General features: G+C 44.5%; 1 protein-coding gene across 1 annotated transcript in view; it reads left to right on the top strand.

Moving 5' to 3' along the window:
* The window catches only part of LOC139165549 (bactericidal permeability-increasing protein-like), a 28,191-nt gene extending 9,240 nt beyond the window's left edge, over positions 1–18,951 (top strand). The window contains exons 5-16 of the mRNA XM_070748738.1: positions 996–1,151; positions 2,431–2,494; positions 6,272–6,332; positions 6,434–6,525; positions 11,376–11,555; positions 12,345–12,404; positions 12,500–12,667; positions 13,228–13,316; positions 14,080–14,122; positions 15,485–15,545; positions 15,686–15,762; positions 17,802–18,951. Of these exons, the coding sequence (XP_070604839.1) occupies positions 996–1,151; positions 2,431–2,494; positions 6,272–6,332; positions 6,434–6,525; positions 11,376–11,555; positions 12,345–12,404; positions 12,500–12,667; positions 13,228–13,316; positions 14,080–14,122; positions 15,485–15,545; positions 15,686–15,762; positions 17,802–17,858 (1,108 nt within the window). The 3' untranslated portion in view covers positions 17,859–18,951. The remainder of the gene's footprint in view (positions 1–995; positions 1,152–2,430; positions 2,495–6,271; positions 6,333–6,433; positions 6,526–11,375; positions 11,556–12,344; positions 12,405–12,499; positions 12,668–13,227; positions 13,317–14,079; positions 14,123–15,484; positions 15,546–15,685; positions 15,763–17,801) is intronic.
* Positions 18,952–24,620: the final 5,669 nt, after the last annotated feature.

Raw genomic sequence — 24,620 nt, 5'->3', positions numbered from 1 at the left:
CAAATAAATAAATAAATACTCCCTTCTTTTTTCTTAAAAGAAATTAATAATTTAAAAAAACCAAAATCCATTACTATTAAAATTAAAACAAGCAGCAAAACTATTAATAAAAACAGGTGAGGGCTGGGTTTTTTTCCTGTTATTATTTAAGTGCTTTTACCATATGCTTTAAATCAAGAGTCACTTCTCTCTCTGTTTCTCTCTTTCCTGTCATTCTCTGCCTCAATCATTTTCTCATTTCTCTTTTTTTCTTCCCTTTTTTCTATCATTTCTCTCTCTCTCTTCCTTCCACTCTTCTCTCTCTCTTTCTTCCTCTCTCTCACTCTCTTCCTTCCTTTTTCATCTCTCTCTCTCTCTTTCTTTCTTTCTTTCTTTCTTTCTCTTTCTCTATCTTGCTTTCTTCCTCTCTCTCACTCTCTTCCTTCCTCTCTCATCTCTTTCTTTCTTTCTTTCTTTCTCTATTCTGCTTTCTTCCTCTCTCTCACTCTCTTCCTTCCTCTCTCATCTCTCTCTCTCTCTCTTTCTTTCTTTCTTTCTCTCTCTTTCTCTATCTCTCCCCCTCTTGCTCTCTCTTTTTCTCACTTTGCCTCTATTGTTTTCTCTCTCTCTCTCTTGCTTTCTCTCTCTCACTCTTTCTCTCTCTCATTCTCTCTCTTTTGCTATCTCTTTCTCTCCCCCCTCTTTCTCTCTCTCTCTTTCTCATTTTCTCTCTTTCTTGCTCCGAACACTCTTCAAGGGTAGCCCCATGTAGAGCCCATTGCAGTAGTCAAGACGGGAGGTGATGAGGGCCTGAGCGACTTTGCATAGAGCCTCCTGGTCCAGAAAGGTCCACAGCTGGTACACCAGGCGAACATGGCCAAAGTCCCCCTAGCCACAGCTGAGAGATGGTGGTTAAAGCTCAGCTGTGGATCCAGGAGGACACCCAAGTTGCGGACCCTTTCTGAACGGGTTAGAGTTTGATTTGAGCAATTCACAGATTCTCTCCACCCCCACAGACAAGATAACGGCACAGTCCAGGTCGACATCACTTCGTTCTCCCTCTCGGTTCTACTCGGGCTGGATGTGGATACTTTGGGACGGCCTCTGGTTCAGTCCATCAGCTGCTCGGCCGACATTATGGGCTTTGAGTTGAAATTTTCTGGACCAAACAGGTAGGTCACAAACCGCTGTCCTTGTTTGCTGTCATTGTCGTCTTAATAATAATAATAATAGTAATAATAATAATAATAATTTATTAGATTTGTATGCTGCCCCTCTCCGAAGACTCGGGGCGGCTCACAACACAACGCCGATACTATATAAAATCTAATGTTAAAAAAACTAATTTAAAAATATATTGTTATTAAAAAATTATCTGCTACACAATCATACACAGTCCAGCTGAACATAAACGTAATAAAGGTCAAGAGAATAAAGGAGGGGGGAGATTAATCCCCCCCAGGCCTGACGGCAAAGGTGTGTCTTCAACATTTTACAGAAGGCGAGGAGGGTAGGGGCAGTTCGAATCTCCGGGGGGAGTTGATTCCAGAGGGCCGGGGCCGCCACAGAGAAGGCTCTTCCCCTGGGTCCCACCAGATGGCATTGTTTTGTCGACGGGACCCGGAGAAGGCTGATTCTGTGGGACCTAATTGGCCGCTGGTATTCGTGCGGCAGATGGCGGTCCTGGAGATATTCTGGTCCGATGCCATGTAGGGCTTAAGTCATCAAAATCCAACCATGTTGGGTATAAGATTTTTAATTTTTTTTTCTCCACCTAAAACGTTTCGTCTTGCACAGCAGTCAGTGGGTAGTAAGCCCCAAATTAAAACTCAAACACAAAGGTTTCAAAATGAACAAGACTCTATCGACAAAGGCGCTTGTTGAACTGCACAAACACGAACCGAAACAAAGTCTAATACAGTAGTACCTCTAGATACCAGCTGCTCCACATGCGAGTATTCCAAGTTACGAGCTGAGACGCGAGCAAAATTTCTATTCGACACCCGAGCTCAAATTTGGGATACGAGCCGAGCGTCCACTAGGTGGCGCAAGAATTCCATTTTTTCCAGTTATCTCGGCGCGAAAAGCCAAATCTAAATTGATTCGTTCGAGATACAAATTGATCGACATACGAGCTCGGCTCTGGCACGAATTAAACTCGTATGTCGAGGTACCACGGTAATTTGAACATTCGATAGATCTTTATGGTTATTGACCTGTCTCCTTGTATGCAGTTTCAGCCACTGATCAGGACAAGAAAAGAAAATCCCGCCTCTTCCCTCTCCCTCCCAATTTGCCTCCTTGCAGCTAAAGCTGCTCTTTAGTTTCCCTTGAGGCTTTCGTAAGACCCTCCCCCTGCTGAAACATGCCCCCTCCCCATCAAAAGCCATGGCAGTGACCCGGCTGGGATGGAACCTGTTTCATCCTGAGATGCTTCCTTTCTTCTTGCAGCCAACTCTACAACTGGATGGCTCAAGGTCTGAAGAGGACCCTCATCTCCGATCTCAAACAAGAGGTAAGATTTGGGGGCGGGGGTCCCTTCCTCCCAAAGGAGGCCCTTCCCTCGACCAAGGTCAAAAGCCACCGGGTGCCTATCCATCTTCATTATCCAAGACAGATAAATTTTTATAGCCGATAAACTATAATCTACACAGGTAACATATTTTTGCTGATAAATGATCTAGGTGCTAGTGCTATTTATTCATGTCTCCCCCTTCTCTCTCTCTCTCTCTCCATATTTATCTGTCTAATCTGGACTGTCTGTCTGTCATCCACCCACCCACCCACCTACCTACCTATCTATCTCTCTATCATTCTAACTATATCTATCTATCCATCCATCCATCCATCCACCCAATCTACCCACCCACCTACCTACCTACCTACCTACCTACCTACCTACCTACCTACCTACCTACCTATCTATCTATCTATCTATCTATCTATCTATCTATCTATCTATCTATCTCCAAATCATCTAAATATATCTATCATGAAGCATATCTATTTACCATCTAACTATATCCCTCCATCAATCTATCTCCCTCTCTCTGTGGTCTGTCTGTCTATCCTATCTATCTTTCTGTCTGTCTGTCTGTCTGTCTGTCTGTCTGTCTGTCTACATACTGACCTACCTATAATCTAAATATATCCATCTATCCATCCATCTATTTATCTGTCTGTCTCCTATCTACCTAACTACCCCTCTATCATCTAATTATATCTATCTATCCATCAACCCACCCACCCACCCATCCATTTATTGGCCTGCCTGCCTGCTTGCCTGCCTATCTCTATCAATCTATCTATCAATCTATCTATCAATCTATCTAGCTATCTACATCTGTCTGTCTGTCTGTCTGTCTGTCTGTCTGTCTGTCTGTCCCTCTATCTACCTACCTACCTACCTACTATCTATCATCTAAACATATCTATCATCTAACTATATCTATCTATCTATCTATCTATCTATCTATCTATCTATTCATCTACATCTATCTGTCTGTCTGTCTGTCTATCTATCTATCTATCTATCTATCTATCTATCTATCATCTATCTACCTATCTACCTACCTACTATCTCTATATCATCTAAACATATCTATCATCTAACTATATCTATCTATCTATCTATCTATCTATCTATCTATCCATACATACATACATACATACATACATACATACATACATACATACATACATACATACATACACCCATCTACCCACCCACCCACCCACCCACTCATCCATCCATCTATCTGTCTGTCTGGTTGGTGCAGTGGTTAGGAATCAGTATTGAAGGCTGACTCTGCCCACAGTCTGTCGTTTGATCCTGACAGGGTTCAAGGTCCACCCAGCCTTCCACTCCACAGCTGGGTAAAATGAGAACCCAGATTGTTGTGGAGCAAGAGGCTGGTTCTGTAAACCGCTTATAGAGGGCTGTAAAAAGCCCCATGAAGTGGTATATAAATCTAAATGCAATTGCTATCAGCAACTTTTTTTCAGCAACGCAACTTTGAAGTTTCACCAAACGAATGGTCGTAAGGTGTAAGGACTCCCTCCAAGTTATGGGTCTGCTTCTCTACCAGTGCACCTATCGGGAGTGAATGGCTCCCACAAAGAGCCCGGCATAGGATCTTCCGGCAGGCGTGAAATCTGCATCTGTCAAGTGACAGGCGTCAGATTCTTGGCCCGCACACGGTTCTCATGAAGCTTTTTGGAACGAGATTTATGGAAACGGGGAAGGCGAGGGGCAGTTTCCCCTGATTTCAACACATAGATTGTCTTTCATTCGAGAGCCCGATTTTGTTAGCGCCGAGATTATTCTTCTCCAAGTTGGGGGCCTCGGTTACTATTTCTCCCCGCCAACCAGGTGGAATGAACAGGTGTGGGGCGATATTTTCCCAGCCGTCCTCCTGCATCGTTACGCAGAAGATGGGCAGGTGGCAGGTGGAAGGAAGGGCTCTGATTTCAATCAAAGAGCTCACCTGTCCGGTGGTGGAAGATAGTGAGCAGGTGATGTGCCAGACAGTGAACCTAGAAATGGTCCATCCATCGTCCTCACCCTACCTGTTTACCTGTCCAATTTGCACACTGTTTTTTGATTCCAAAGATTTCAAGGTAGTCTAGAGCAACCCTTTGTCCACCCTGCAGTGTAGCCTCCCAAAGTCCTTCATGATTGGACGGCATACAAATCTAATTAATTAATTAAATACAGATAGATAGATAGACAGATAGACAGATAGACAGACAGAGATAGATAGATAGATAGGTAAGTAGGGATGGATAGATAGATAAATAGATAGATAGATAGGGCCTTCTCTGTTGTTGCCCCAGCTCTGTGGAATCAACACACATACACCCCGATGTCCATACTGCTCCCACCCTGCGGGCTTTTCCTGAGCCCACCAAGACCTTGTTAAAACAGTCATACCAGCCAATTAAACCATGGGTTTTCAGTAGTTTGCGAAAGGCAAGGAAAATAAATAAAATAAATACAATTTATTTTAAGAAAAAGAGAACATTTGATACAGGAGTTTCTGGCTTTGGTGGCCACTTGACTTTTAGTAAAATAAAGGTTTCACTGCAAACAGAGTTGACCAAGTCTTTTAACATCCTGCCTGTCAATGATTACTTCAGCTTCAACCGCAGCAACACAAGAGCACGCAACAAATTCAAACTTAATATTAATCGCTTCAGGCTTGACTGTAAAAAATATGACTTTAGCAATCGAGTTGTTGAAGCGTGGAACTCATTACCGGACTCAGAAGTGTCAACCCTTAACCCCCAACATTTCTCCCTTAGACTATCCACGATTGACCTCTCCAGGTTCCTAAGAGGTCAGTAAGGGGCGTACATAAGTGCACCAGTGTGCCTTTCGTCCCCTGTCCAATTGTCTCTCCTTATAGATTAGAATAGAATAGAATTTTATTGGCCAAGTGTGATTGGACACACAAGGAATTTGTCTTGGTGCAGATGCTCTCAGCGTACATAAAATAAAATATACATTTGTCAAGAATCATGTGGTACAACACTTAATGATGGTCACAGGGGTCAAATAAGCAACGGAGAAGCAATATTAATAAAAATCTTAGGATATAAGCAACAAGTTACAGTCATACAGTCAACATGGGAGAAAATGGGTGCTAGGAATGATGAGAAAAAGTAGTAGAATAGAAGTGCAGATTTAGTAGAAAGTCTGACAGTGTTGAGGGAATTATTTGTTTAGCAGAGTGAGGGCGTTTGGGAAAAACTGTTCTTGTGTCTAGTTGTCTTGGTGTGCAGTGCTATGTAGCGATGTTTATCTCATATATCATATATCTTTTCTTCCTTTCATATATCTTCTCCTCTATTTTTATATCTTTTCTTTATATATACAGTAGTACCCCCAGATACGAGCATAATTCGTTCCAGAAGGGAGCTTGTATGTCGAGGCAACTCGTATCTGGAACAAATAACTTTAGACGTTGTTTTTCCCCTCCGAGATAACCAAAAGCAAGGATTCTTGCGCCACCTAGTGGACGCTCGACTCGTATCCCGAATTTGAGCTCCCCTTGTGGCTCGTATCTTGAAATACTCGCATGTAGAGCAGCTCGTATCTAGAGGTACTACTGTATAATACTTCATGTCTACTCTCTTCAATATGTATTGTGTATTGGACAAAACAAATAAACAAAAAATAAATAAATAAGTTGGGGCCGGACTGACAGCAGAGAATTGAAAAAGTCTATTTTTCTGTGCTGCTTTCCACCTCTACGTCTCTTTCACGAACAGGTTTTTCCTTCCTTTCCAGGTGTGCAGAGAGGTCAAGGAAGCCGTTGACGACTTTTCACTGAATTTGAGAAAGACAGAGAGTGAGTTCGCCCACCACCACAGTCCAGTTCAAACCCAGCTCCTTCTCCCATCCCAGGCTCCCTTCAGGTCTTGAACGTTGCTTTTCTCTTGTTTTCTTTAGTCTGGGCCCAGATCGACTCCATAGCGGGACTCGACTACTCCTTGGTGAGCAAACCAGAGATTACAGAAGACCAATGCAGTCTGGACTTCAAGGTAATTGACCGGTGGAGGTACACAGCATCCCAGGTCAGGTTGGAAGGATGCAACAAAATGGACAATGCAAAATTGGTCTTGGATGCTTGGCTGCATAGCTAGAGGTATAACAAGCAGGAAGAGGGAGATTGTGATCCCCTTATATAGAGCGCTGGTGAGACCACATTTGGAATAATACTGTGTTCAGTTCTGGAGACCTCACCTACAAAAAGATATTGACAAAACTGAACGTGTCCAAAGATGGGCTACAAAATGGTGGAAGGTCTTAAGCATAAAACGTATCAGGAAAGACTTCATGAACTCCATCTGTATAGTCTGGAGGACAGAAGGAAAAGGGGGAACATGATCGAAACATTTAAATATGTTAAAGGGTTAAACAAGGTTCAGGAGGGAAGTGTTTTTAATAGGAAAGTGAACACAAGAACAAGGGGACACAATCTGAAGTTAGTTGGGGGAACGATCAAAAGCAACGTGAGAAAATATTATTTCACTGAAAGAGTAGTAGATGCTTGGAACAAACTTCCAGCAGACGTGGTTGGTAAATCCACAGTAACTGAATTGAAACATGCCTGGGGTAAACATATATCCATCTTAAGATAAAATACAGAAAATAGTATAAGGGCAGACTAGATGGACCATGAGGTCTTTTTCTGCCGTCAGTCTTCTATGTTTCTATTACCGGACTCCATAGTGTCATCCCGGTTGACCTCTGCAGATTCCTAAGAGGTCAGTAAGGGGCATGCATAAGCGCACTAGAGTGCCTTCTGTCCCCTGTCCAATTGTCTCTCCTATATCTCCTATTTCTTCTCTACTATATCCTCTATAACCTTCATTATCTATTATTGTGTATTGGACAAATAAATAAATAAAATAAAATAAATAAATATAAAATAAAGCTAGTGGAACTGCTTGCCACTAGAAGATGCGGGTGCTCCGTCATTGGAGATTTTTAGGAAGAGACCTGATGTAGATTGTTCTGAGTTCGGGTTTTGCCCTGTGTAATATTTTGCATGTTTATGCGATGTTTCGGCGAAATCACATTCACCATCATCAGGCTAAAGTTCCAATCTTTGTGTTGTTGTAAAATGGAATGTTAGCAACTGTCATTTCTTCCTAGTATATAGTGTGGGGGTGGAGATTTGTTTTGAATGTAGCAAATAGATTGGGTGATTATGTTTCAGTGATCTGATTGGTTGGTGTAATCATAATTATTAGAAGGAATGACATGGAGATTTTTATGAAGTGTTTTGTTTAAGGCTGATTTCCAAATATCAAATTTCTAAAATCATAATTAATGATCTGATTGGTTAGTGTAATCATAATTATTAGAAGGAATTATAATTATTAGAAGGAATGACATGGAGATTTTTATGAAGTGTTTTGTTTAAGGCTGATTTCCAAATATCAAATTTCTAAAATCATAATTATTAGAAGGATTGACATGCTGATTATTATGAAGTGTTTTTTTTGTTGTTTAAGGCTGGTTTCCAAATTTCTGGTAGTCGGGACGTGTCATCTCTTTTATTTATGCAAAGGGGTCTCCTCTCAATTTCTATAGCTTCTAGAGCAATTCTTCTGTATAAATTCTCTGTCAATTTCGTGCCCTGTTTTTTTAATGTGCTGGACAAGGGAGGAGGTCTTTTCTTCTTTTTTGACTGCATTCACATGTTCTGCTATGCGTTGGCTCACTCTTCGGTTAGTTTGTCCAATGTATGTGGCTGCACATGTTTTGCAAGGGATTTCATAGATTCCTTGGTATTCCAATTGGATTTTATCTTTGGGGCTCCTTAGGATATTAGATATTTTTTGGTTGGTGCAAAATGAAGTTTTGATGTTATGTTTGTGCAGAATTTTACTAATTTTATCCGTGGTGCCTTTGATGTAAGGAAGGATGGTGGTGCCATTGTCCTGTTCTTGATCTTGTTTTTTGGGGGGTGTCTCTTTTTTGATTAGGTTTGTTATTGTTTTCTCTTTGAATCCATTAGAAATTAATACATCTTTGAGTTTGTTCATTTCAGTTTTTAAGTGCTCATGGTCAGCTAAGCGTTTGGTTCTGGTGATGAGAGTTTTGGCCACTGAGGTGATTTGTGCGGGGTGGTGGTGTGAGTGTGCATTTAGATAACGGTTGGTATGGGTTTTCTTTTGGTAGATAGTATGTCCTAGGCTGCCATTGGGTTTTTTATAGACCAGTACATCTAGAAAGGGAAGTTGATCATTGATTTCTGTTTCCATAGTAAACTGTATTTTGGGGTGTAGGCTGTTGAGATGTGTGAGGAAATTGTCTAGTTTTTCTTTACCTTGTGGCCAAATTACAAAGGTATCATCAACATTGTAATTTGGACACATGGTAAAGAAAAACTAGACAATTTCCTCACACATCTCAACAGCCTACACCCCAAATTTGATATTTGGAAATCAGCCTTAAACAAAACACTTCATAAAAATCTCCATGTCATTCCTTCTAATAATTATGATTACACCAACAAATCAGATCACTGAAACATAATCACCCAATCTATTTGCTACATTCAAAACAAATCTCCACCCCCACACTATATACTAGGAAGAAATGACAGTTGCTAACATTCCATTTTACAACAACACAAAGATTGGAACTTTAGCCTGATGATGGTGAATGTGATTTCGCCGAAACGTCGCATAAACATGCAAAATATTACACAGGGCAAAACCCGAACTCAGAACAATCTACATACATATATATATATATATATATATATATATATATATATATATATATATATGTTAAAATGTTTTCAGCTGGAATTTTAAAATTAAGGGAGACTAGGATGGTCCCATTCCGACATAAGAAAAACATATATATATATATATATATATATGTCACATGTTTAAGCTGAATTTGAAAATTAAGGGAGACTAGGATAGATCTATTTCGGCCTTATTTTGGCCTCATCAGCTAGCCATACCCACTGGGACTTGAACCTGCAACCTTTGCCTTGTAAGGCAGTGAATTATCCTCTAGGCTACAGTATCCAATCCCTTCAGCTCTGTACCAGGGAAGGGTTACATTTTGTGTCGAATCACCCTGGTATATGGAAGGAACATCACAGCTCCTGTTTTGCCTCTCGGCCCAACCCAGGGCCATTTCCAAGGCAGTTAATTTTATTGATAGCCGACAATTCTATCTGTATGTGTCACATGTTTAAGCTGAATTTGAAAATTAAGGGAGACTAGGATAGATCTATTTCGGCCTTATTTTGGCCTCATCAGCTAGCCATACCCACTGGGACTTGAACCTGCAACCTTTGCCTTGTAAGGCAGAGAATTATGCTCTAGGCTACATTATCCAATCCCTTCAGCTCTGCACCAGGGAAGGGTTACATATTTAAATACTTTACTTAATACTTTACAATTCTGTTTCCGTGGATTCCTTCTTTTTCTTAAACGTTAGTTCAATTTTTTCCCCTTTTCTATCCAACTATATAATTTTTCCCAAACTGTGTAATAGTCTTTATTTTGTTTATTCTGTAATCTGTATGTTAATTTGCTTAGCACTATCTAGCATTTTCCTAATCACCATTTCTTCCTTTGGTATACATGTATTTTCCTTTTTTCCAAGTTTGTGCAAACACCAACCTTGCTGATGTTAATATATGTGTTATCAAATAGTAATCTTCCTTATTATGCTGTCCTCTACTTATTCCCCAAAAATACGTTTCCAGTTTCATTTTCAGTTGATAATTTAACATCTCTTTCAACCAGTTTTGAATCCTAGACCAAAATTTTCCTGCTTCCGGACATAACCATAATCCCCAAACTTAGCAACTTTAAGAGTGGTGGACTTCAACTCCCAGAATTCTCCAGCCAGCACAGCCACCAGTCTTAAAGGTGCCAAGTCTTAAGGTCTTAAGCATAAAACGTATCAGGAAAGACTTCATGAACTCAATCTGTAGAGTCTGGAGGACAGAAGGAAAAGGGGGGACAGGATCGAAACATTTAAATATGTTAAAGGGTTAAATAAGGTTCAAGAGGAAGTGTTTTTAATAGGAAAGTGAACACAAGAACAAGGGGACACAATCACAATTACCCTACTCCTCCAGACTTCAAATACTAAATCTAGAAAATTTACAACTACGTTGTCTCCGAACTGATTTAACTGTTGTTCATAAAATCATACATCATAATGTACTCCCTGTCAGTGACTACTTCACCTTTAACAACAACACAAGAGCATGTAATAGATACAAACTGAATGTAAATCGCTCCAAACTTGACTGCAGAAAATACGATTTCAGAAATAGAGCGGTCAACGCCTGGAACTCATTACCTGACTCTGTTGTTGCTTCCCCCAACCCCAAAATCTTCAACCTTACATTATGTACAATTGACCCTTTTCTAAGAGGTCTGTAAGGGGCGTGCATAAGTGCACTTTTGTGCCTAATGTCCCTGTCCTACTGTCTTATTATCCTTTCTATTACTACGTTCTACTTGTGTTATGTTATGTTATGTTCATATGTACTATAATACTATACTTGTTTGACAAATAAATAAATAAACAAACAAACAAATAAATAAATAAATAAAAATAAATCTGAGGTTAGTTGGGGGAAAGATCAGAAGTATTATTTGACTGAAAGAGTAGTAGATGCTTGGAACAAACGTCCAGCAGACATGGTTGGTAAATCCACAGTCACTGAATTTAAACATGCCTGGGATAAACATATATCCATTGTAAGATAAAATACAGGAAATAGTATAAGGGCAGACTAGATGGACCATGGGGTCTTTTTCTGCCGTCAGTCTTCTATGTTTCTCAGTTTGAAGCCCTCTGGTGTAGGGATGACTCTACCGTTTCTCCGCTTGTCTTTCAGGGGGAATTCTTCTTGATGGAGCCATACAAAAGACGCCCCCACATCGTGCCAACCCCCATCCTCCTCCCCAACCGGTCGCACTCCATGGTCGTAGTAGGGATCTCCGATTCTTTGGTCAACTCGGCAGCCGCTGTGTACTTCGCTGGAAACGTGTTGCGGGTGAACTTCACAGACAAGAAGGTAAGGGTCCCAGCTTGGAGGAGACCTTTCTCCTTTGAGGAGGAGGGAATGAGGAAGGAAGGAAGAAGAGAAAGAGGAGGAAGGAGGAAGAGGAGGAAGGAGGAAGAGGAGGGGAAAGGGAAAAAAGAGGAAGGGGAAGGAGGAAGAAGAGAAGGAGGAAGAGGAGGAAGGAGGAGGAAGGAGAAAGAAGAGAAGAAAGAAGAGAAGGAGAAAGGGAAAAAGGAAAAACAAGGAGGATGAAGGGGAAGGGAGGAAGAAGAGGAGGAAGAGAATGAGGAAGAGTAGAGGAAAGGAAAGAAAGATGAAGGGGGAGGAAGGAGGAAGTGTAGAAGGAGGAAGAGGAGTTGAATGGGAAGAGGGGAAGAAGAAGAAGAAGAGAAGGAGGAGGGAATAGAGGAAAGGGAAGAGAGGAAGAGGAAGGAGGAGGAAGAGAAGGAAGAAAAGAAGAGGACAAGGGAGAGGAGAAGAGGAGAAGAAGGAAGGGGAAGAAGAAGGACAAGGAAGGAGGAAGAAAAGGAGGAGGAAGAGGAGAAGGGAGAGGAGAGGAAAGGGAGGAAAGAGGAAGGAGGGGAAAGGAGGAAGAAGAGAAGGAGGAAGAGGAGGAGGAAGGGAAGGGGAAAGGGAAGAACGAGGAGGAGGAAGAGAAGGAGAGGGAGGAGTACGAAGAAGAAGAAGAAGAAGAGGAGGAGGAGATGGGAGAGTCTCCTGCTTGAGCAGTGGGGGTCAGACTAGATGATCTCCCCGCTCTTCTTTGCCCACCTTCTGAAACCGGCCTGTTTCCCCTTCCAGCTCTCCAAAAAGATCCCCTTCCGCTTGACCACGCCATACGTCGGAGCCCTTTTCCCCGAGGTAGGAAAAGATCCGAAGTGGGCAGAGGGGGGGGGAGCCGTGGGGTGGCGGTCTGGAGTGGGGGTCACCTCCTTCTTCTTCTTCTTCCTTCCCAGCTGAGCCGGCAGTTTCCGGAGATGCCGATGGAGCTCCAGCTGTCAGCCCAGAAGGCGCCCCAGCTCCACTTCCACCCCGGGGGCCTGGATGTCTCCCTCCTGGGCCGGGCGGAGGCCTTCGTGGTCCTCCCCAACAGCAGCCGGGTGCCCGTCTTCACCCTCGGCCTGGTAAGCCTCCAGGAAGGGCAAGGGGTTCCAGCGGGCAGAGGGAGCAGGCGTGGGAAGCTTCGGAGAGGCCAAGAAAGGGAGGGGGAAGAGGAGGAGGAAGAGGAGGAGGAAGGGAGGGAGGAAGAGAGGAAGGATGGAAGGAAGGAAGGAAGAGAAGAAAGAAGAGAGGAAGGAAGGAAGGGAGGAAGGGAGGAAGGAAGGAAGGAAGGTTGAGTCAACCTTGGGCCAGTCAGGATCAAACTGCTGGCAGTGGGCAGTGAGCCTTTAATAATGCATTCTAACCACTGAGAAAGGAAGGAGAGGGAAGAACAGAGGAGGACAATGAGGTCCCCAAACACAGGTGTCCATAGGAACATGCATCTAACACGCATGTAAATAAGACTCCACCTTACTCAATCCCACGAGTATTCCCAGAGGGTCTAGCTGCCTTCTGGAGTGGCTCCCTGAGAAACCCCCCCCCCCCAATGCCTGCTTCTCCACCTCCTCCTGGGAGGCCACCGTGGAGTAGACACTACTACAGACTCTTCTGCACCTAAACTACGTCTCCTTGTTTCTCCTAGAACTGCAACCTCACGGCACAGATCTTCCTCAAAGGGGTCCAGTCAGGAAACTCCTTTGCCAGGGTTGGCGGCTCGGTGGTCCTCAAAGGGTGAGTCCCCCCCTTCCCCTTCCGACTTATGGCAACCCTTGAGTAGCAGCCTGTGTTACATAGAAACGTAGAAGATTGATGGCAGAAAAAGACCTCCTGGCCCATCTCGTCTGCCCTTCTACTACTGTATTCCCTGTATTTTATCTTAGGGTGGATATATGTTTATCTCAGGCATGTTTAAATTCAGTTACTGTGGATTTATCAACCACGTCTGCTGGAAGTTTGTTCCAAGCATCTACTACTCTTTCAGTCAAATAGAGAGAGAGAGAGATGATGGGTGGATGATGGATGGATGGGTGAATGGATGGATAGATAGAGAGAGAGAGAGAGAGAGAGATGAAAGAGAGAGACGATCGACAGACGGACAGATGGACAGACAGGATGGATGGATGGATGGATAGATAGATAGATAGGGTGGATGGATGGATGGATGGATTCCTTCTTTCTCTTCCTTCTCTTCCTTCCTTCTCTTTCTTTCCTTCCTTCCTTCTTTTCTTCCTCCCTTCCTTCCTCATCTATAGAACCATAGAAGATTGACGGCAGAAAAAGACCTCATGGTCCATCTAGTCTGCCCTTATACTGTTTCCTGTATTTTAGCTTAAGGTGGATATATGTTTATCCCAGGCATGTTTCAATTTAGTTACTAATAATTATTATTACTAATATACTAATAATTATATATTAACATAATAATAATTATAATTATACTGTATACTAATATAATAATAATAAAAATGATTGTCTGCCCTCTTGTGCCCCATAGTTTGCGCCTGTCGCAGGAGTGGTCCGGAATCGGAGAGATCAAGGTGAGTGTGAAATCGGAGGGCAGAAAACTGCCAAGCGAGGCGGTCGTTATCTGAGGCGCGCTTTGTTTTACGACCGTTTTGGCCATGCTTGTTAAGCCAATGGCAGGGGAAGGTGGTTCTCAACTGACAACTGTCCATTTAGTGACCGTTCAAAGTGACAGCTGGGGAAAAAAAGGTCTCTTCTGACCGTTTTTCACACTTATGACCGATGGAGCCTCTCCGTGGCCATGTGATCAAACCAGCCGTTTCGCCCTCTGGAGGCTTCAGGGAAGCCGCTCCGAGTCCACGGAGAGGGGCGGCAAAGAAATCTAAATAATAATAATAATAATAATAATAATAATAATAATAATAATAATAATAATAATAGTTGTTATCATCATCATTATCGTCATCATTATCATTATCATTATTCCAGAAAGCCCCAGAGTGGGAAAAACCAGACCAGACTTTAGTGAAGGAAAGCCAATGGGAAAACCTGATTCACTTAATGACCGTGTTGCTAATTTAACACCTGCCAAGGATTCACTTAATGACGGTGGCAGGAAAGGTTGTAAAATGGGGCAAAAGTCACTTGACAAATGTTTTGCTTAACAACAGAATTTTTTGGCTCCAATGAGGTCATAAGTTGAGGACCATCTGCAGTACTGGGGTTCCCTCAGATTATAAACCTCAAAGATCCCTTGCAGCTGTATTCTGATTGATTGATTGATTATTGATTGATCAGGGAGTTGGGCTAGAAGACCTTCAAGTTCCCTTTTAGTTCTATTGGTTAATTGATTGATTGATTGAGCAGGAAACCTCCAAGCTCTATTCTGATTAATTAGTTGATTGATTGATTGATCTATTGATTGAGCAGGGGGCTGCACTAGAAGACCTTCAAGTTCCTTTTCAGCACTATTCTGATTGATTGATTGGGTTAGGCTAGAAAATCTCCAAGCTCTATTCCGATTAATTAGTTGATTGATTGATCGATCGATTGATCGATTGAGCAGGGGGCTGGACTAGAAGACTTCCAAGGTCCCTTCCAGCTCTATTCTGATTAATTGATTGATTGATTGATTGATTGATTGATTGAGCAGGGAGTTAGTGTTCTGGTACAAGATCAACGATTGATTGATTGATTGAGCAGGGGGCTGGGCTAGAAAATCTCCAAGCTCTATTCTGATTAATTAATTGATTGATTAATCGATCTATTGATTGAGCAGAAGGCTTCACTAGGACTTTCAAGTTCCTTTCCAGCTTGATTGATTGATTGATTGAGCAGGGGGCTGGACTAGAAGATCTCTAAGGTTCCTTCCAGCTTTATTCTGATTGAAATAATTAATAACTTCATAATTCTGAGGCATTTGTTTTCTCGTGCAGCTGTCCCCTCTGGAGAATCTTCTGAATATTGCTGGGCCTGTGGTCTTGTCCAACCAGAACAGTGAGTCCCTAGGCCCCTCTGCCCCCCTTTCCCCCATGGGGTCCCCTCCCCTCCACAAGGGCCGGCAAGGGTGATGGGGGAGGGGTCCTGGAGGCCCTTCCCCTCCTCTGAGGCCTCCCCCCTTCCTCCTCCTTCCTCAGGGAAACTCCGAGCAGGAAAGCTGCTTCCTAACTTTTTCGGAGCCAGCCTGGTGGGCCCTGAAGTCTCCATGCATGAGGTGGGTACCTGGGCATTTGGGGCCCACCGCTTTTTCCTATCGGTGTGTGTGTGTGTATCTATGTCTCTGTGTGTCTCCCCCATAAAGCGGGGGAGAAGCCTCCATGGGGCCTCTCTAGGAATCTCCTGGGAGGAAACAGGGCCAGAAAAGGCAGGGAGAAGCCTCCGTGGGGCCTCTCTAGGAATCTCCTGGGAGGAAACAGGGCCGGAAAAGGCAGGGAGAAGCCTCCGTGGGGCCTCTCTAGGAATCTCCTGGGAGGAAACAGGGCCGGAAAAGGCAGGGAGAAGCCTCTGTGGAGCCTCTCTAGGAATCTCCTGGGAGGAAACAGGGCCGGAAAAGGCAGGGGGAAGCCTCCATGGGGCCTCTGTAGGAATCTCCTGGGAAGAAACAGGGCCGGAAAAGGCAGGGGGAAGCCTCCGTGGGGCCTCTGTAGGAATCTCCTGGGAAGAAACAGGGCTGGAAAAGGCAGGGAGAAGCCTCCGTGGGGCCTCTCTAGGAATCTCCTGGGAGGAAACAGGGCCGGAAAAGGCAGGGAGAACCCTCCGTGGGGCCTCTATAGGAATCTCCTGGGAGGAAACAGGGCCGGAAAAGGCAGGGGGGAAGCCTCCATGGGGCCTCTGTAGGAATCTCCTGGGAAGAAACAGGGCCGGAAAAGGCAGGGGGAAGCCTCCATGGGGCCTCTGTAGGAATCTCCTGGGAAGAAACAGGGCCGGAAAAGGCAGGGAGAACCCTCCGTGGGGCCTCTCTAGGAATCTCCTGGGAGGAAACAGGGCCAGAAAAGGCAGGGGGAAGCCTCCATGGGGCCTCTGTAGGAATCTCCTGGGAGGAAACTGGGCCGGAAAAGGCAGGGGGAAGCCTCCGTGGGGCCTCCCTAGGAATCTCCTGGGAGGAAACAGGGCCGGAAAAGGCAGGGGGAAGCCTCCATGGGGCCTCTGTAGGAATCTCCTGGGAAGAAACAGGGCTGGAAAAGGCAGGGAGAAGCCTCCGTGGGGCCTCTCTAGGAATCTCCTGGGAGGAAACAGGGCCCGGAAAAGGCAGGGAGAACCCTCCGTGGGGCCTCTATAGGAATCTCCTGGGAGTGAAACAGGGCCGGAAAAGGCAGGGGGGAAGCCTCCATGGGGCCTCTGTAGGAATCTCCTGGGAAGAAACAGGGCCGGAAAAGGCAGGGAGAACCCTCCGTGGGGCCTCTCTAGGAATCTCCTGGGAGGAAACAGGGCCAGAAAAGGCAGGGGGAAGCCTCCATGGGGCCTCTGTAGGAATCTCCTGGGAGGAAACTGGGCCGGATAAGGCAGGGGGAAGCCTCCGTGGGGCCTCCCTAGGAATCTCCTGGGAGGAAACAGGGCGGAAAAGGCAGGGGGAAGCCTCCATGGGGCCTCTGTAGGAATCTCCTGGGAAGAAACAGGGCCGGAAAAGGCAGGGAGAAAGCCTCTGTGGGGCCTCCCTAGGAATCTCCTGGGAGGAAACTGGGCCGGAAAAGGCAGGGGGAAGCCTCCGTGGAGCCTCCCTAGGAATCTCCTGGAAGGAAACTGGGCCGGAGAAGGCAGGGGGAAGCCTCCGTTGGGCCTCCCTAGGAATCTCCTGGGAGGAAAACTGGGCCGTAAAAGGCAGGGGGGAAGCCTCCATGGGCCTCTGTAGGAATCTCCTGGAGAAAGAAGAACAGGGCCGGAAAAGGCAGGGAGAACCCTCCGTGGGGCCCTCTATAGGAATCTCCTGGGAGGAAACAGGGCCGGAAAAGGTGGGGAGAACCCTCCGTGGGGCCTCGCTGGAATCTCCTGGGAGGAACAGGGCCGGAAAAGGCAGGGGGAAGCCTCCGTGGGCCTCCCTAGGAATCTCCTGGGAGGAAACAGGGCCGGAAAAGGCAGGGGGAAGCCTCCGTGGGGCCTCCCGAGGAATCTCCTGGGAGGAAACAGGGTCTCCACCCTCCCTGTGGTTTCTCCAATCACATTTCATTAGTTGCTTTTACGTTGATTCTCATGGGAAAAATTGCTCTTTCTTACAAACTTCAACCTTCCTTTTTGTTTCTTTTTTCCTCTCTTCAGGGATTTGTGCTGATCAAAACCGACCTGCAACTTGACCTTACATATTCGGTCCTGTAGCTCCCCCCCTTCGCTCCCCCCTGGGATGAGGGCACATGGGGGGGGGTGGAAAGGAGAAGGAAGGAGGAAGGAAAGGGGGAGACCTGGGGGGTCCCGCTTGAACCAACAAGAGACCCTGAAATCTTTGGAGTCTTCGGAGAAAAGCGGCGTACAAATCTAATAAATAGAATAATCAAATAGAATAATGGAAATAGACATCATGCAGGCTGTTTGGGGCATAGACCCAAAATTATGTCTGTGTCCCCCCCCCCCATCTTTTTCTGTTCAATCACAGCTGATTAAGGGCTTTCTGGGGAAGGTTTTCTTGGTTTAATTTAATGTAATATAATATAATTTATTTAATTTATAAGCCACCCAATTCCTTCTGGACTCTTCCGGTTTGCCATTGCCTCCTTCATAGGGCTCAGAAAAAGTGTCTGGCCCATGTCACCCAGCTGCCTTGCATGCCTAAGGCGGGACTAGAACTCACCATCACCTGGCGATTGGCCCAACGTCACCTAATCAGTTTTCATGCCAAAGGCGGGACTAGAACTCCCAGACTTCTGGTGATTGGCCCCAAATCACCCAGCTGCCTTCATGCCAAAGGCGGGACTAGAACTCACTGTCTCCTGGCGATTGGCCCAAAGTCTCTTAGGTGCCTTTCATGTCAAAGGCAGGACTAGAATTCACGGTCTCCTGGTGATTGGCCCAAACCCAATCAATCTTCATGCCTGAGGCGGAACTAGAACTCTCTGTCTCCTGTCGATTGGCCCATAGTCACCCAGCTGCCTTTCATGCAAAGGCGGAACTAGAACTCCCAGTCTCCTGGCGATTGGCCCAAAGTCACCCAGTCAGTTTTCATGCCTGAGGCAGAACTAGAATTCCTGGTCCAAAGTCAGGTCCCTTTTATTTGTAGGACTAGATTTCACCGTCGCCTGGTGATTGGCCCAAAGTCACCCAGCCGCTTTTCCACAGCTGCAAGCCTAGAACTCGCCGTCTCCTGGTTTTTTGGCTGCAGGGACAATTCATGGCACTCGATGCCTTTTGGAGTCAAACCGTTGATTGGGGCAGCGTATAAATGTAATCAATGAAAGAAATAAAAAAACAAATAAAACCCAATTGTGTGTTCCATCGAACGACGTTGAATCTCCACACCCCATTTCCCACAACCTTTGCCTTTATACTGCCTGGAAGTGACATCACGCCCCAAAGAGGCTAAGGCTGTACGCTAATACCTTTTACTATACAACTCCTCTCGCCTTCTCAGCAATGCCCTATAGCAGCGTTTCCCAACCTTGGCAACTTGAAGATATTTGGACTTCAACTCCCAGAATTCCAGGCGTTGAAGTCAAATATCTTCAAGTTGCCAAGGTTGGGAAACATTGCCCTATAGGGAGGATCTATCCACTGATTATCCACCCTAATGTCTTCGTCATCCTCTGACTGGGACCACTCTCCCATTGTCCCATCAGCCCACTCTAGTGGTTCCTCGGGCTCACTCAAGTCACTTTCTCCCTCACTCTCACTCATAGAAACATAGAAGATTGACGGCAGAAAAAAGACCTCATGGTCCATCTAGTCTGCCCTTATACTATTTCCTGTATTTTATCTTACAATGGATATATGTTTATCCCAGGCATGTTTAAATTCAGTGACTGTGGATTGATCAACCACGTCTGATGGAAGTTTGTTCCAAGCATCTACTACTCTTTCAGTAAAATAATATTTTCTCATGTTGCCTTTGATCTTTCCCCTCAACTAACTTCAGATTGTGTCCCCTTGTTCTTGTGTTCACTTTCCTATTAAAACCACTTCCTCCTGGACCTTATTTAACCCTTTCACATATATAAATGTTTCGATCCTGTCCCCCCTTTTCCTTCTGTCCTCCAGACTCCACAGATGGAGTTCATTAAGTCTTTCCTGATACGTTTTATGCTTAAGACCTTCCACCATTCTTGTAGCCCGTCTTTGGACCCGTTCAATTTTGTCTTTTTGTAGGTGAGGTCTCCAGAACTGAACACAGTATTATTCCAAATGGGGTCTCACCAGCGCTCTCTATAAGGGGATCACAATCTCCCTCTTCCTGCTTGTTATACCTTTAGCTATGCAGCCAAGCATCCTACTTGCTTTCCCTACCGCCCGACCACACTGCTCACCCATTTTGAGACTGTCAGAAATCACAACCCCTCAATCCTTCTCTTCTGAAGTTTTTGCTAACACAGAACTCACTCTCTGCTTCATCTGTCAATCCCCCTGGCCCTGGGTACCCAGAAGGGCCTGGGTCATCCCCCCCCCTGACAGGACTCAAGGTGGCCAAGGAGCACTCACAATAGAGTACTTAACAACTATGTCTCCTTCACTTAACAACCGCAGGGATTCCTTTCACAGCCCTGCCCAAGCAGGTCACACAATCAGCCGCGGTGGGAATTCCGGCCCCAGTGGAGGTTGTAAGTCGAGGACGGCCTCTGCAAGGCAGCATCCAGAAGTAGAAGAAGGGCAGGCTCAGCAACACGTGTGTGTGTGTGTGTGTATGCGTATTTGTGTAGGTGTTTGTTTGTATATGTTTGTGTGTGTAAGTGGGTATGTTGATCTTTGTGTCGGTTTGTGTTTGTCTATACCTTTGTGTGTGTATGTTTGTGTGTGTGTTTGTGTGTGTGTATATGTGTTTGTATCTGAGTGTATGTCTGTGTGTGTTTGTCTTTGTGTCTGTCTGTCTTTCTGTGTTTGGGTGTGTGTGTTTTGTGAATTTGTGTGTGTGTGTGTTTGTGTGTTTGCATGTGAGCATATTTTTGTGTGTGTTTGTATCTCTCTGTGTTTGTGTGCATGTGAGCATATGTTTGTGTGTTTGTGTTTGTATCTCTGTGAGTGTGTGTGTCTCTGTGTGTTTTTGTGAATTTGTGTGTGTGTGTTTGCATGTGAGCATATTTGTGTGTTTGTATCTCTGTGAGTGTGTGTGTGTGTGTTTTTGTGTCTTTTTGTGAATTTGTGTGTGTGTTTGCATGTGAGCATATGTTTGTGTGTGTGTTTGTGTGTGTGTCTGCTTTTGGGCTTTTGGGCTTGTGTCTCTGTGTGTGTGTGTTTGTGTGTGTTTGTGTCTGTATTTTGTTTGTGTTTCTCTCTGTGTTTGTATTTGTTTGTGTGTCTCTGTGGTTGTATGTGTGCCTGTGTTTGTGTGCCTGTGTGTTTGTGTCTCTGTGTTTCTCTGTGTTTGTGTCTCTGTGTGTCTGTGTGTTTATGTCTCTTTCTGAGTGTGTATGTGTGTGTCTCTGTGTGATTCCCAGACTTTCTTCTTAAAAGCTTCCCTGCAAAAACCAGCCTCTGTTCCCCATTTGGCCGCCAGAGGGCGGAAGCGGCCGGCGAGAGTCGCTCAGGACCGGTGCGGATTTTCGCATCCTTCCAAAATTCAGTGAAAAAGAAAACTGGGGAGCCCAATTGAAGGAGAAAAGCCGCATCAGGAGCAGAAAGGGGGGGGCGAGGGGGGGCTCCGAGGAGAAAGAAAGCCCCGCCCTTCCTGGGGAGGAAATGACTGTAATAAGGAAGACACAATATAATTAGCACAACCGCCCCCCCCTCATAAAACCTTCCTGCAGGCAGGGAGGAAATGCAGATTTATCACCCCCATAATCACAGGCTGTCTGAGCTTTTCTCCTCCCCATTAAGTCGCAACCAAGAACGGGGATTAAACGTGGACCGGAGACCGCGGGGCGTTTGCATTTCATTCCCTTTCCTGATTTACAACAGCCGCAAATTAAAAAGGGGTCTTTGGCAGCCTCTGAGTCTCTGCTGGGTGCAGGCATCACAATTCTATCTCTCCCACCCACCCACCCACCCACCAGGGAGCTGCTGATGGGATGGGGGCCAACCCCAGGAGGCCTCTCACGTTCTGGGGTTGGAATCCTCCAGGGGGAGGAAACGAGGGACTGGAAAAGGGATCACGGGCGAGGGGAAATAGCTCTTTTTATTATATTGTGAGCCACCTAGAATTGTCCCAAAACGGTGAGATGGGCAATATATAAATGAGAGGGAGGGAGGGAGGGGGGAGAGAGAGGAATGAATAGACAGACAAGCTAGCTAGTCAGATAGACAGAAGATAGATGACAGATAGATAGATGGATGGACGGATGGGTAGAGATGAGATAGATAGATAGATAGATAGATAGATAGATAGATAGATAGATAGATAGATAGATAGATAGATAGATAGATAGATAGATGATAGATATATAGAGAGAGAGAGAGAGAGAGAGACAGACAGACAGACAGACAGACAGACAGACAGACAGGTAGAAAGACATGATAGAGATAGATAGATAGAGACAGACAGACAAGATAGATAGATAGATAGATAGATAGATAGATAGATAGATAGATAGATAGATAGAGATAGACAGACAGACAGACAGAAAGATGAGAGACAGAGACAGACAGACAGACAGACAGACAGAAAGACAGATAGGCAGACAGACAAGATAGAGATAGATAGATAGAGAGAGAGAGAGAGAGAGAGAGAGACAGACAGACAGACAGACAGACAAGATAGATAGATAGACATACAGACAGGTAGAGAGACATGATAGAGATAGATAGAGAGAGACAGACAGACAAGATAGATAGATAGATAGAGAGAGAGAGAGAGACAGACAGACAGACAGACAGACAAGATAGATAGACATACATACAGACAGACAGACAGGTAGAGAGACATGATAGAGATAGAAAGATTGAAATATTAAAGATAAAGATTAAAGATAAATAAGGCAATGGGTCCAGATGGCATCCACCTCAGAGTTCTTAAAGAACTCAGATCTGTCATTGCTACCCCCCCTGACTGATTTGTTTAACAAATCCCTGTTAACAGGAGATGTTCCTGAGGATTGGAGAATGGCCAGTGTTGTGCCTATCCACAAGAAGGGCAGTAGAGATGAAGCTGGTAACTACAGGCCAGTTAGCTTGACATCAGTTGTAGTTAAAATGATGGAGACTCTACTCAAAAAGAGGATAAATCAGCATCTAAAAAACAATAACTTATTGGACCCAAATCAGCATGGCTTTACTGAAGGCAAATCGTGTCAGACTAATCTCATTGAGTTCTTTGACTATGTCACAAAGGTGTTGGATCAAGGTGGTGCCATGGATATTGCCTATCTGGACTTCAGCAAAGCCTTTGATACGGTTCTACATAAAGAGCTGATAGATAAATTAGTGAAGATTGGACTTAATCCCTGGATAGTTCAGTGGATTTCAAGCTGGCTGAAGCATAGACATCAGAGAGTTATTGTTAATGGCGAGTATTCTGAGCAGAGTCAGGTTACAAGCGGTGTGCCACAAGGGTCTGTTCTGGGTCCTATTCTTTTTAATATGTTTGTGAGTGACATAGGGGAAGGTTTGGTAGGGAAGGTTTGCCTATTTGCCGATGACTCTAAAGTGTGCAATAGGGTTGATATTCCTGGAGGGGTCTGTAATATGGTAAATGATTTAGCGTTACTAGATAAATGGTCAAAGCAATGGAAACTGCAGTTTAATGTTTCCAAATGTAAAATAATGCACTTGGGGAAAAGGAATCCTAAATCTGAGTATTTCATTGGCAGTTCTGTGTTAGCAAAAACTTCAGAAGAGAAGGATTTAGGGGTAGTGATTTCTGACAGTCTCAAAATGGGTGAACAGTGTGGTCGGGCGGTAGGAAAGGCAAGTAGGATGCTTGGCTGCATAGCTAGGGGTATAACAAGCAGGAAGAGGGAGATTGTGATCCCCTTATATAGAGCGCTGGTGAGACCACATTTGGAGTACTGTGTTCAGTTCTGGAGACCTCACCTACAAAAAGATATTGACAAAATTGAATGGGTCCAAAGACGGGCCTACAAGAATGGTGGAAGGTCTTAAGTATAAAACGTATCAGGAAAGACTGAATGAACTCAATCTGTATAGTCTGGAAGACAGAAGGAAAAGGGGGGACATGATCGAAACATTTAAATATGTTAAAGGGTTAAATAGGGTTCAGGAGGGAAGTGTTTTTAACAGGAAAGTGAACACAAGAACAAGGGGACACAATCTGAAGTTAGTTGGGGGAAAGATCAAAGGCAACATGAGAAAATATTATTTTACTGAAAGAGTAGTAGATCCTTGGAACAAACTTCCAGCAGACGTGGTTGGGAAATCCACAGTAACTGAATTTAAACATGCCTGGGATAAACATATATCCATCCTAAGATAAAATACAGGAAATAGTAAAAGGGCAGACTAGATGGACCAAGAGGTCTTTTTCTGCCGTCAGTCTTCTATGTTTCTATGTTTCTATGTTTCTATGTTTCTATAGATAGAGAGAGAGACAAGATAGATAGATAGATAGATAGATAGATAGATAGAGAGAGAGACAGACAGACAGACAGACAGACAGACAGACAGACAGACAGACAGACAGACAAGATAGATAGATAGACATACAGACAGACATACAGACAGACAGACAGACAGACAGGTAGAGAGACATGATAGAGATAGATAGAGAGACACAGACAGACAGACAAGATAGGTAGATGGATGGATGGATGGATGGATGGATGGATGGATGGAAGGATGGATACATAAAAAAACCCAAACTCCTGGGAGAAAATGGCATCCCCCCCCCCCCCAACCCAGAGCTTTCCAGCTCAACCGCACAAGATTAGAAACCTCTTTGGCCTGCAAATTTAGATTCTGCAGCCTCTAACTTTCTTGTTAATAAATGAAGATTGAAATGTTGTGGAGCAGGGACGGAAACAAACCGGGCAACATTAATCATAATTT

This window comes from Erythrolamprus reginae, chromosome 3 (genome assembly GCF_031021105.1).
Source record: "Erythrolamprus reginae isolate rEryReg1 chromosome 3, rEryReg1.hap1, whole genome shotgun sequence".
Classification (NCBI taxonomy): Eukaryota; Metazoa; Chordata; class Lepidosauria; order Squamata; family Dipsadidae; genus Erythrolamprus; species Erythrolamprus reginae.
The sequence above is the reverse complement of the archived record's forward strand: the minus strand, read 5'-3'. Positions and strand labels throughout refer to the sequence as shown.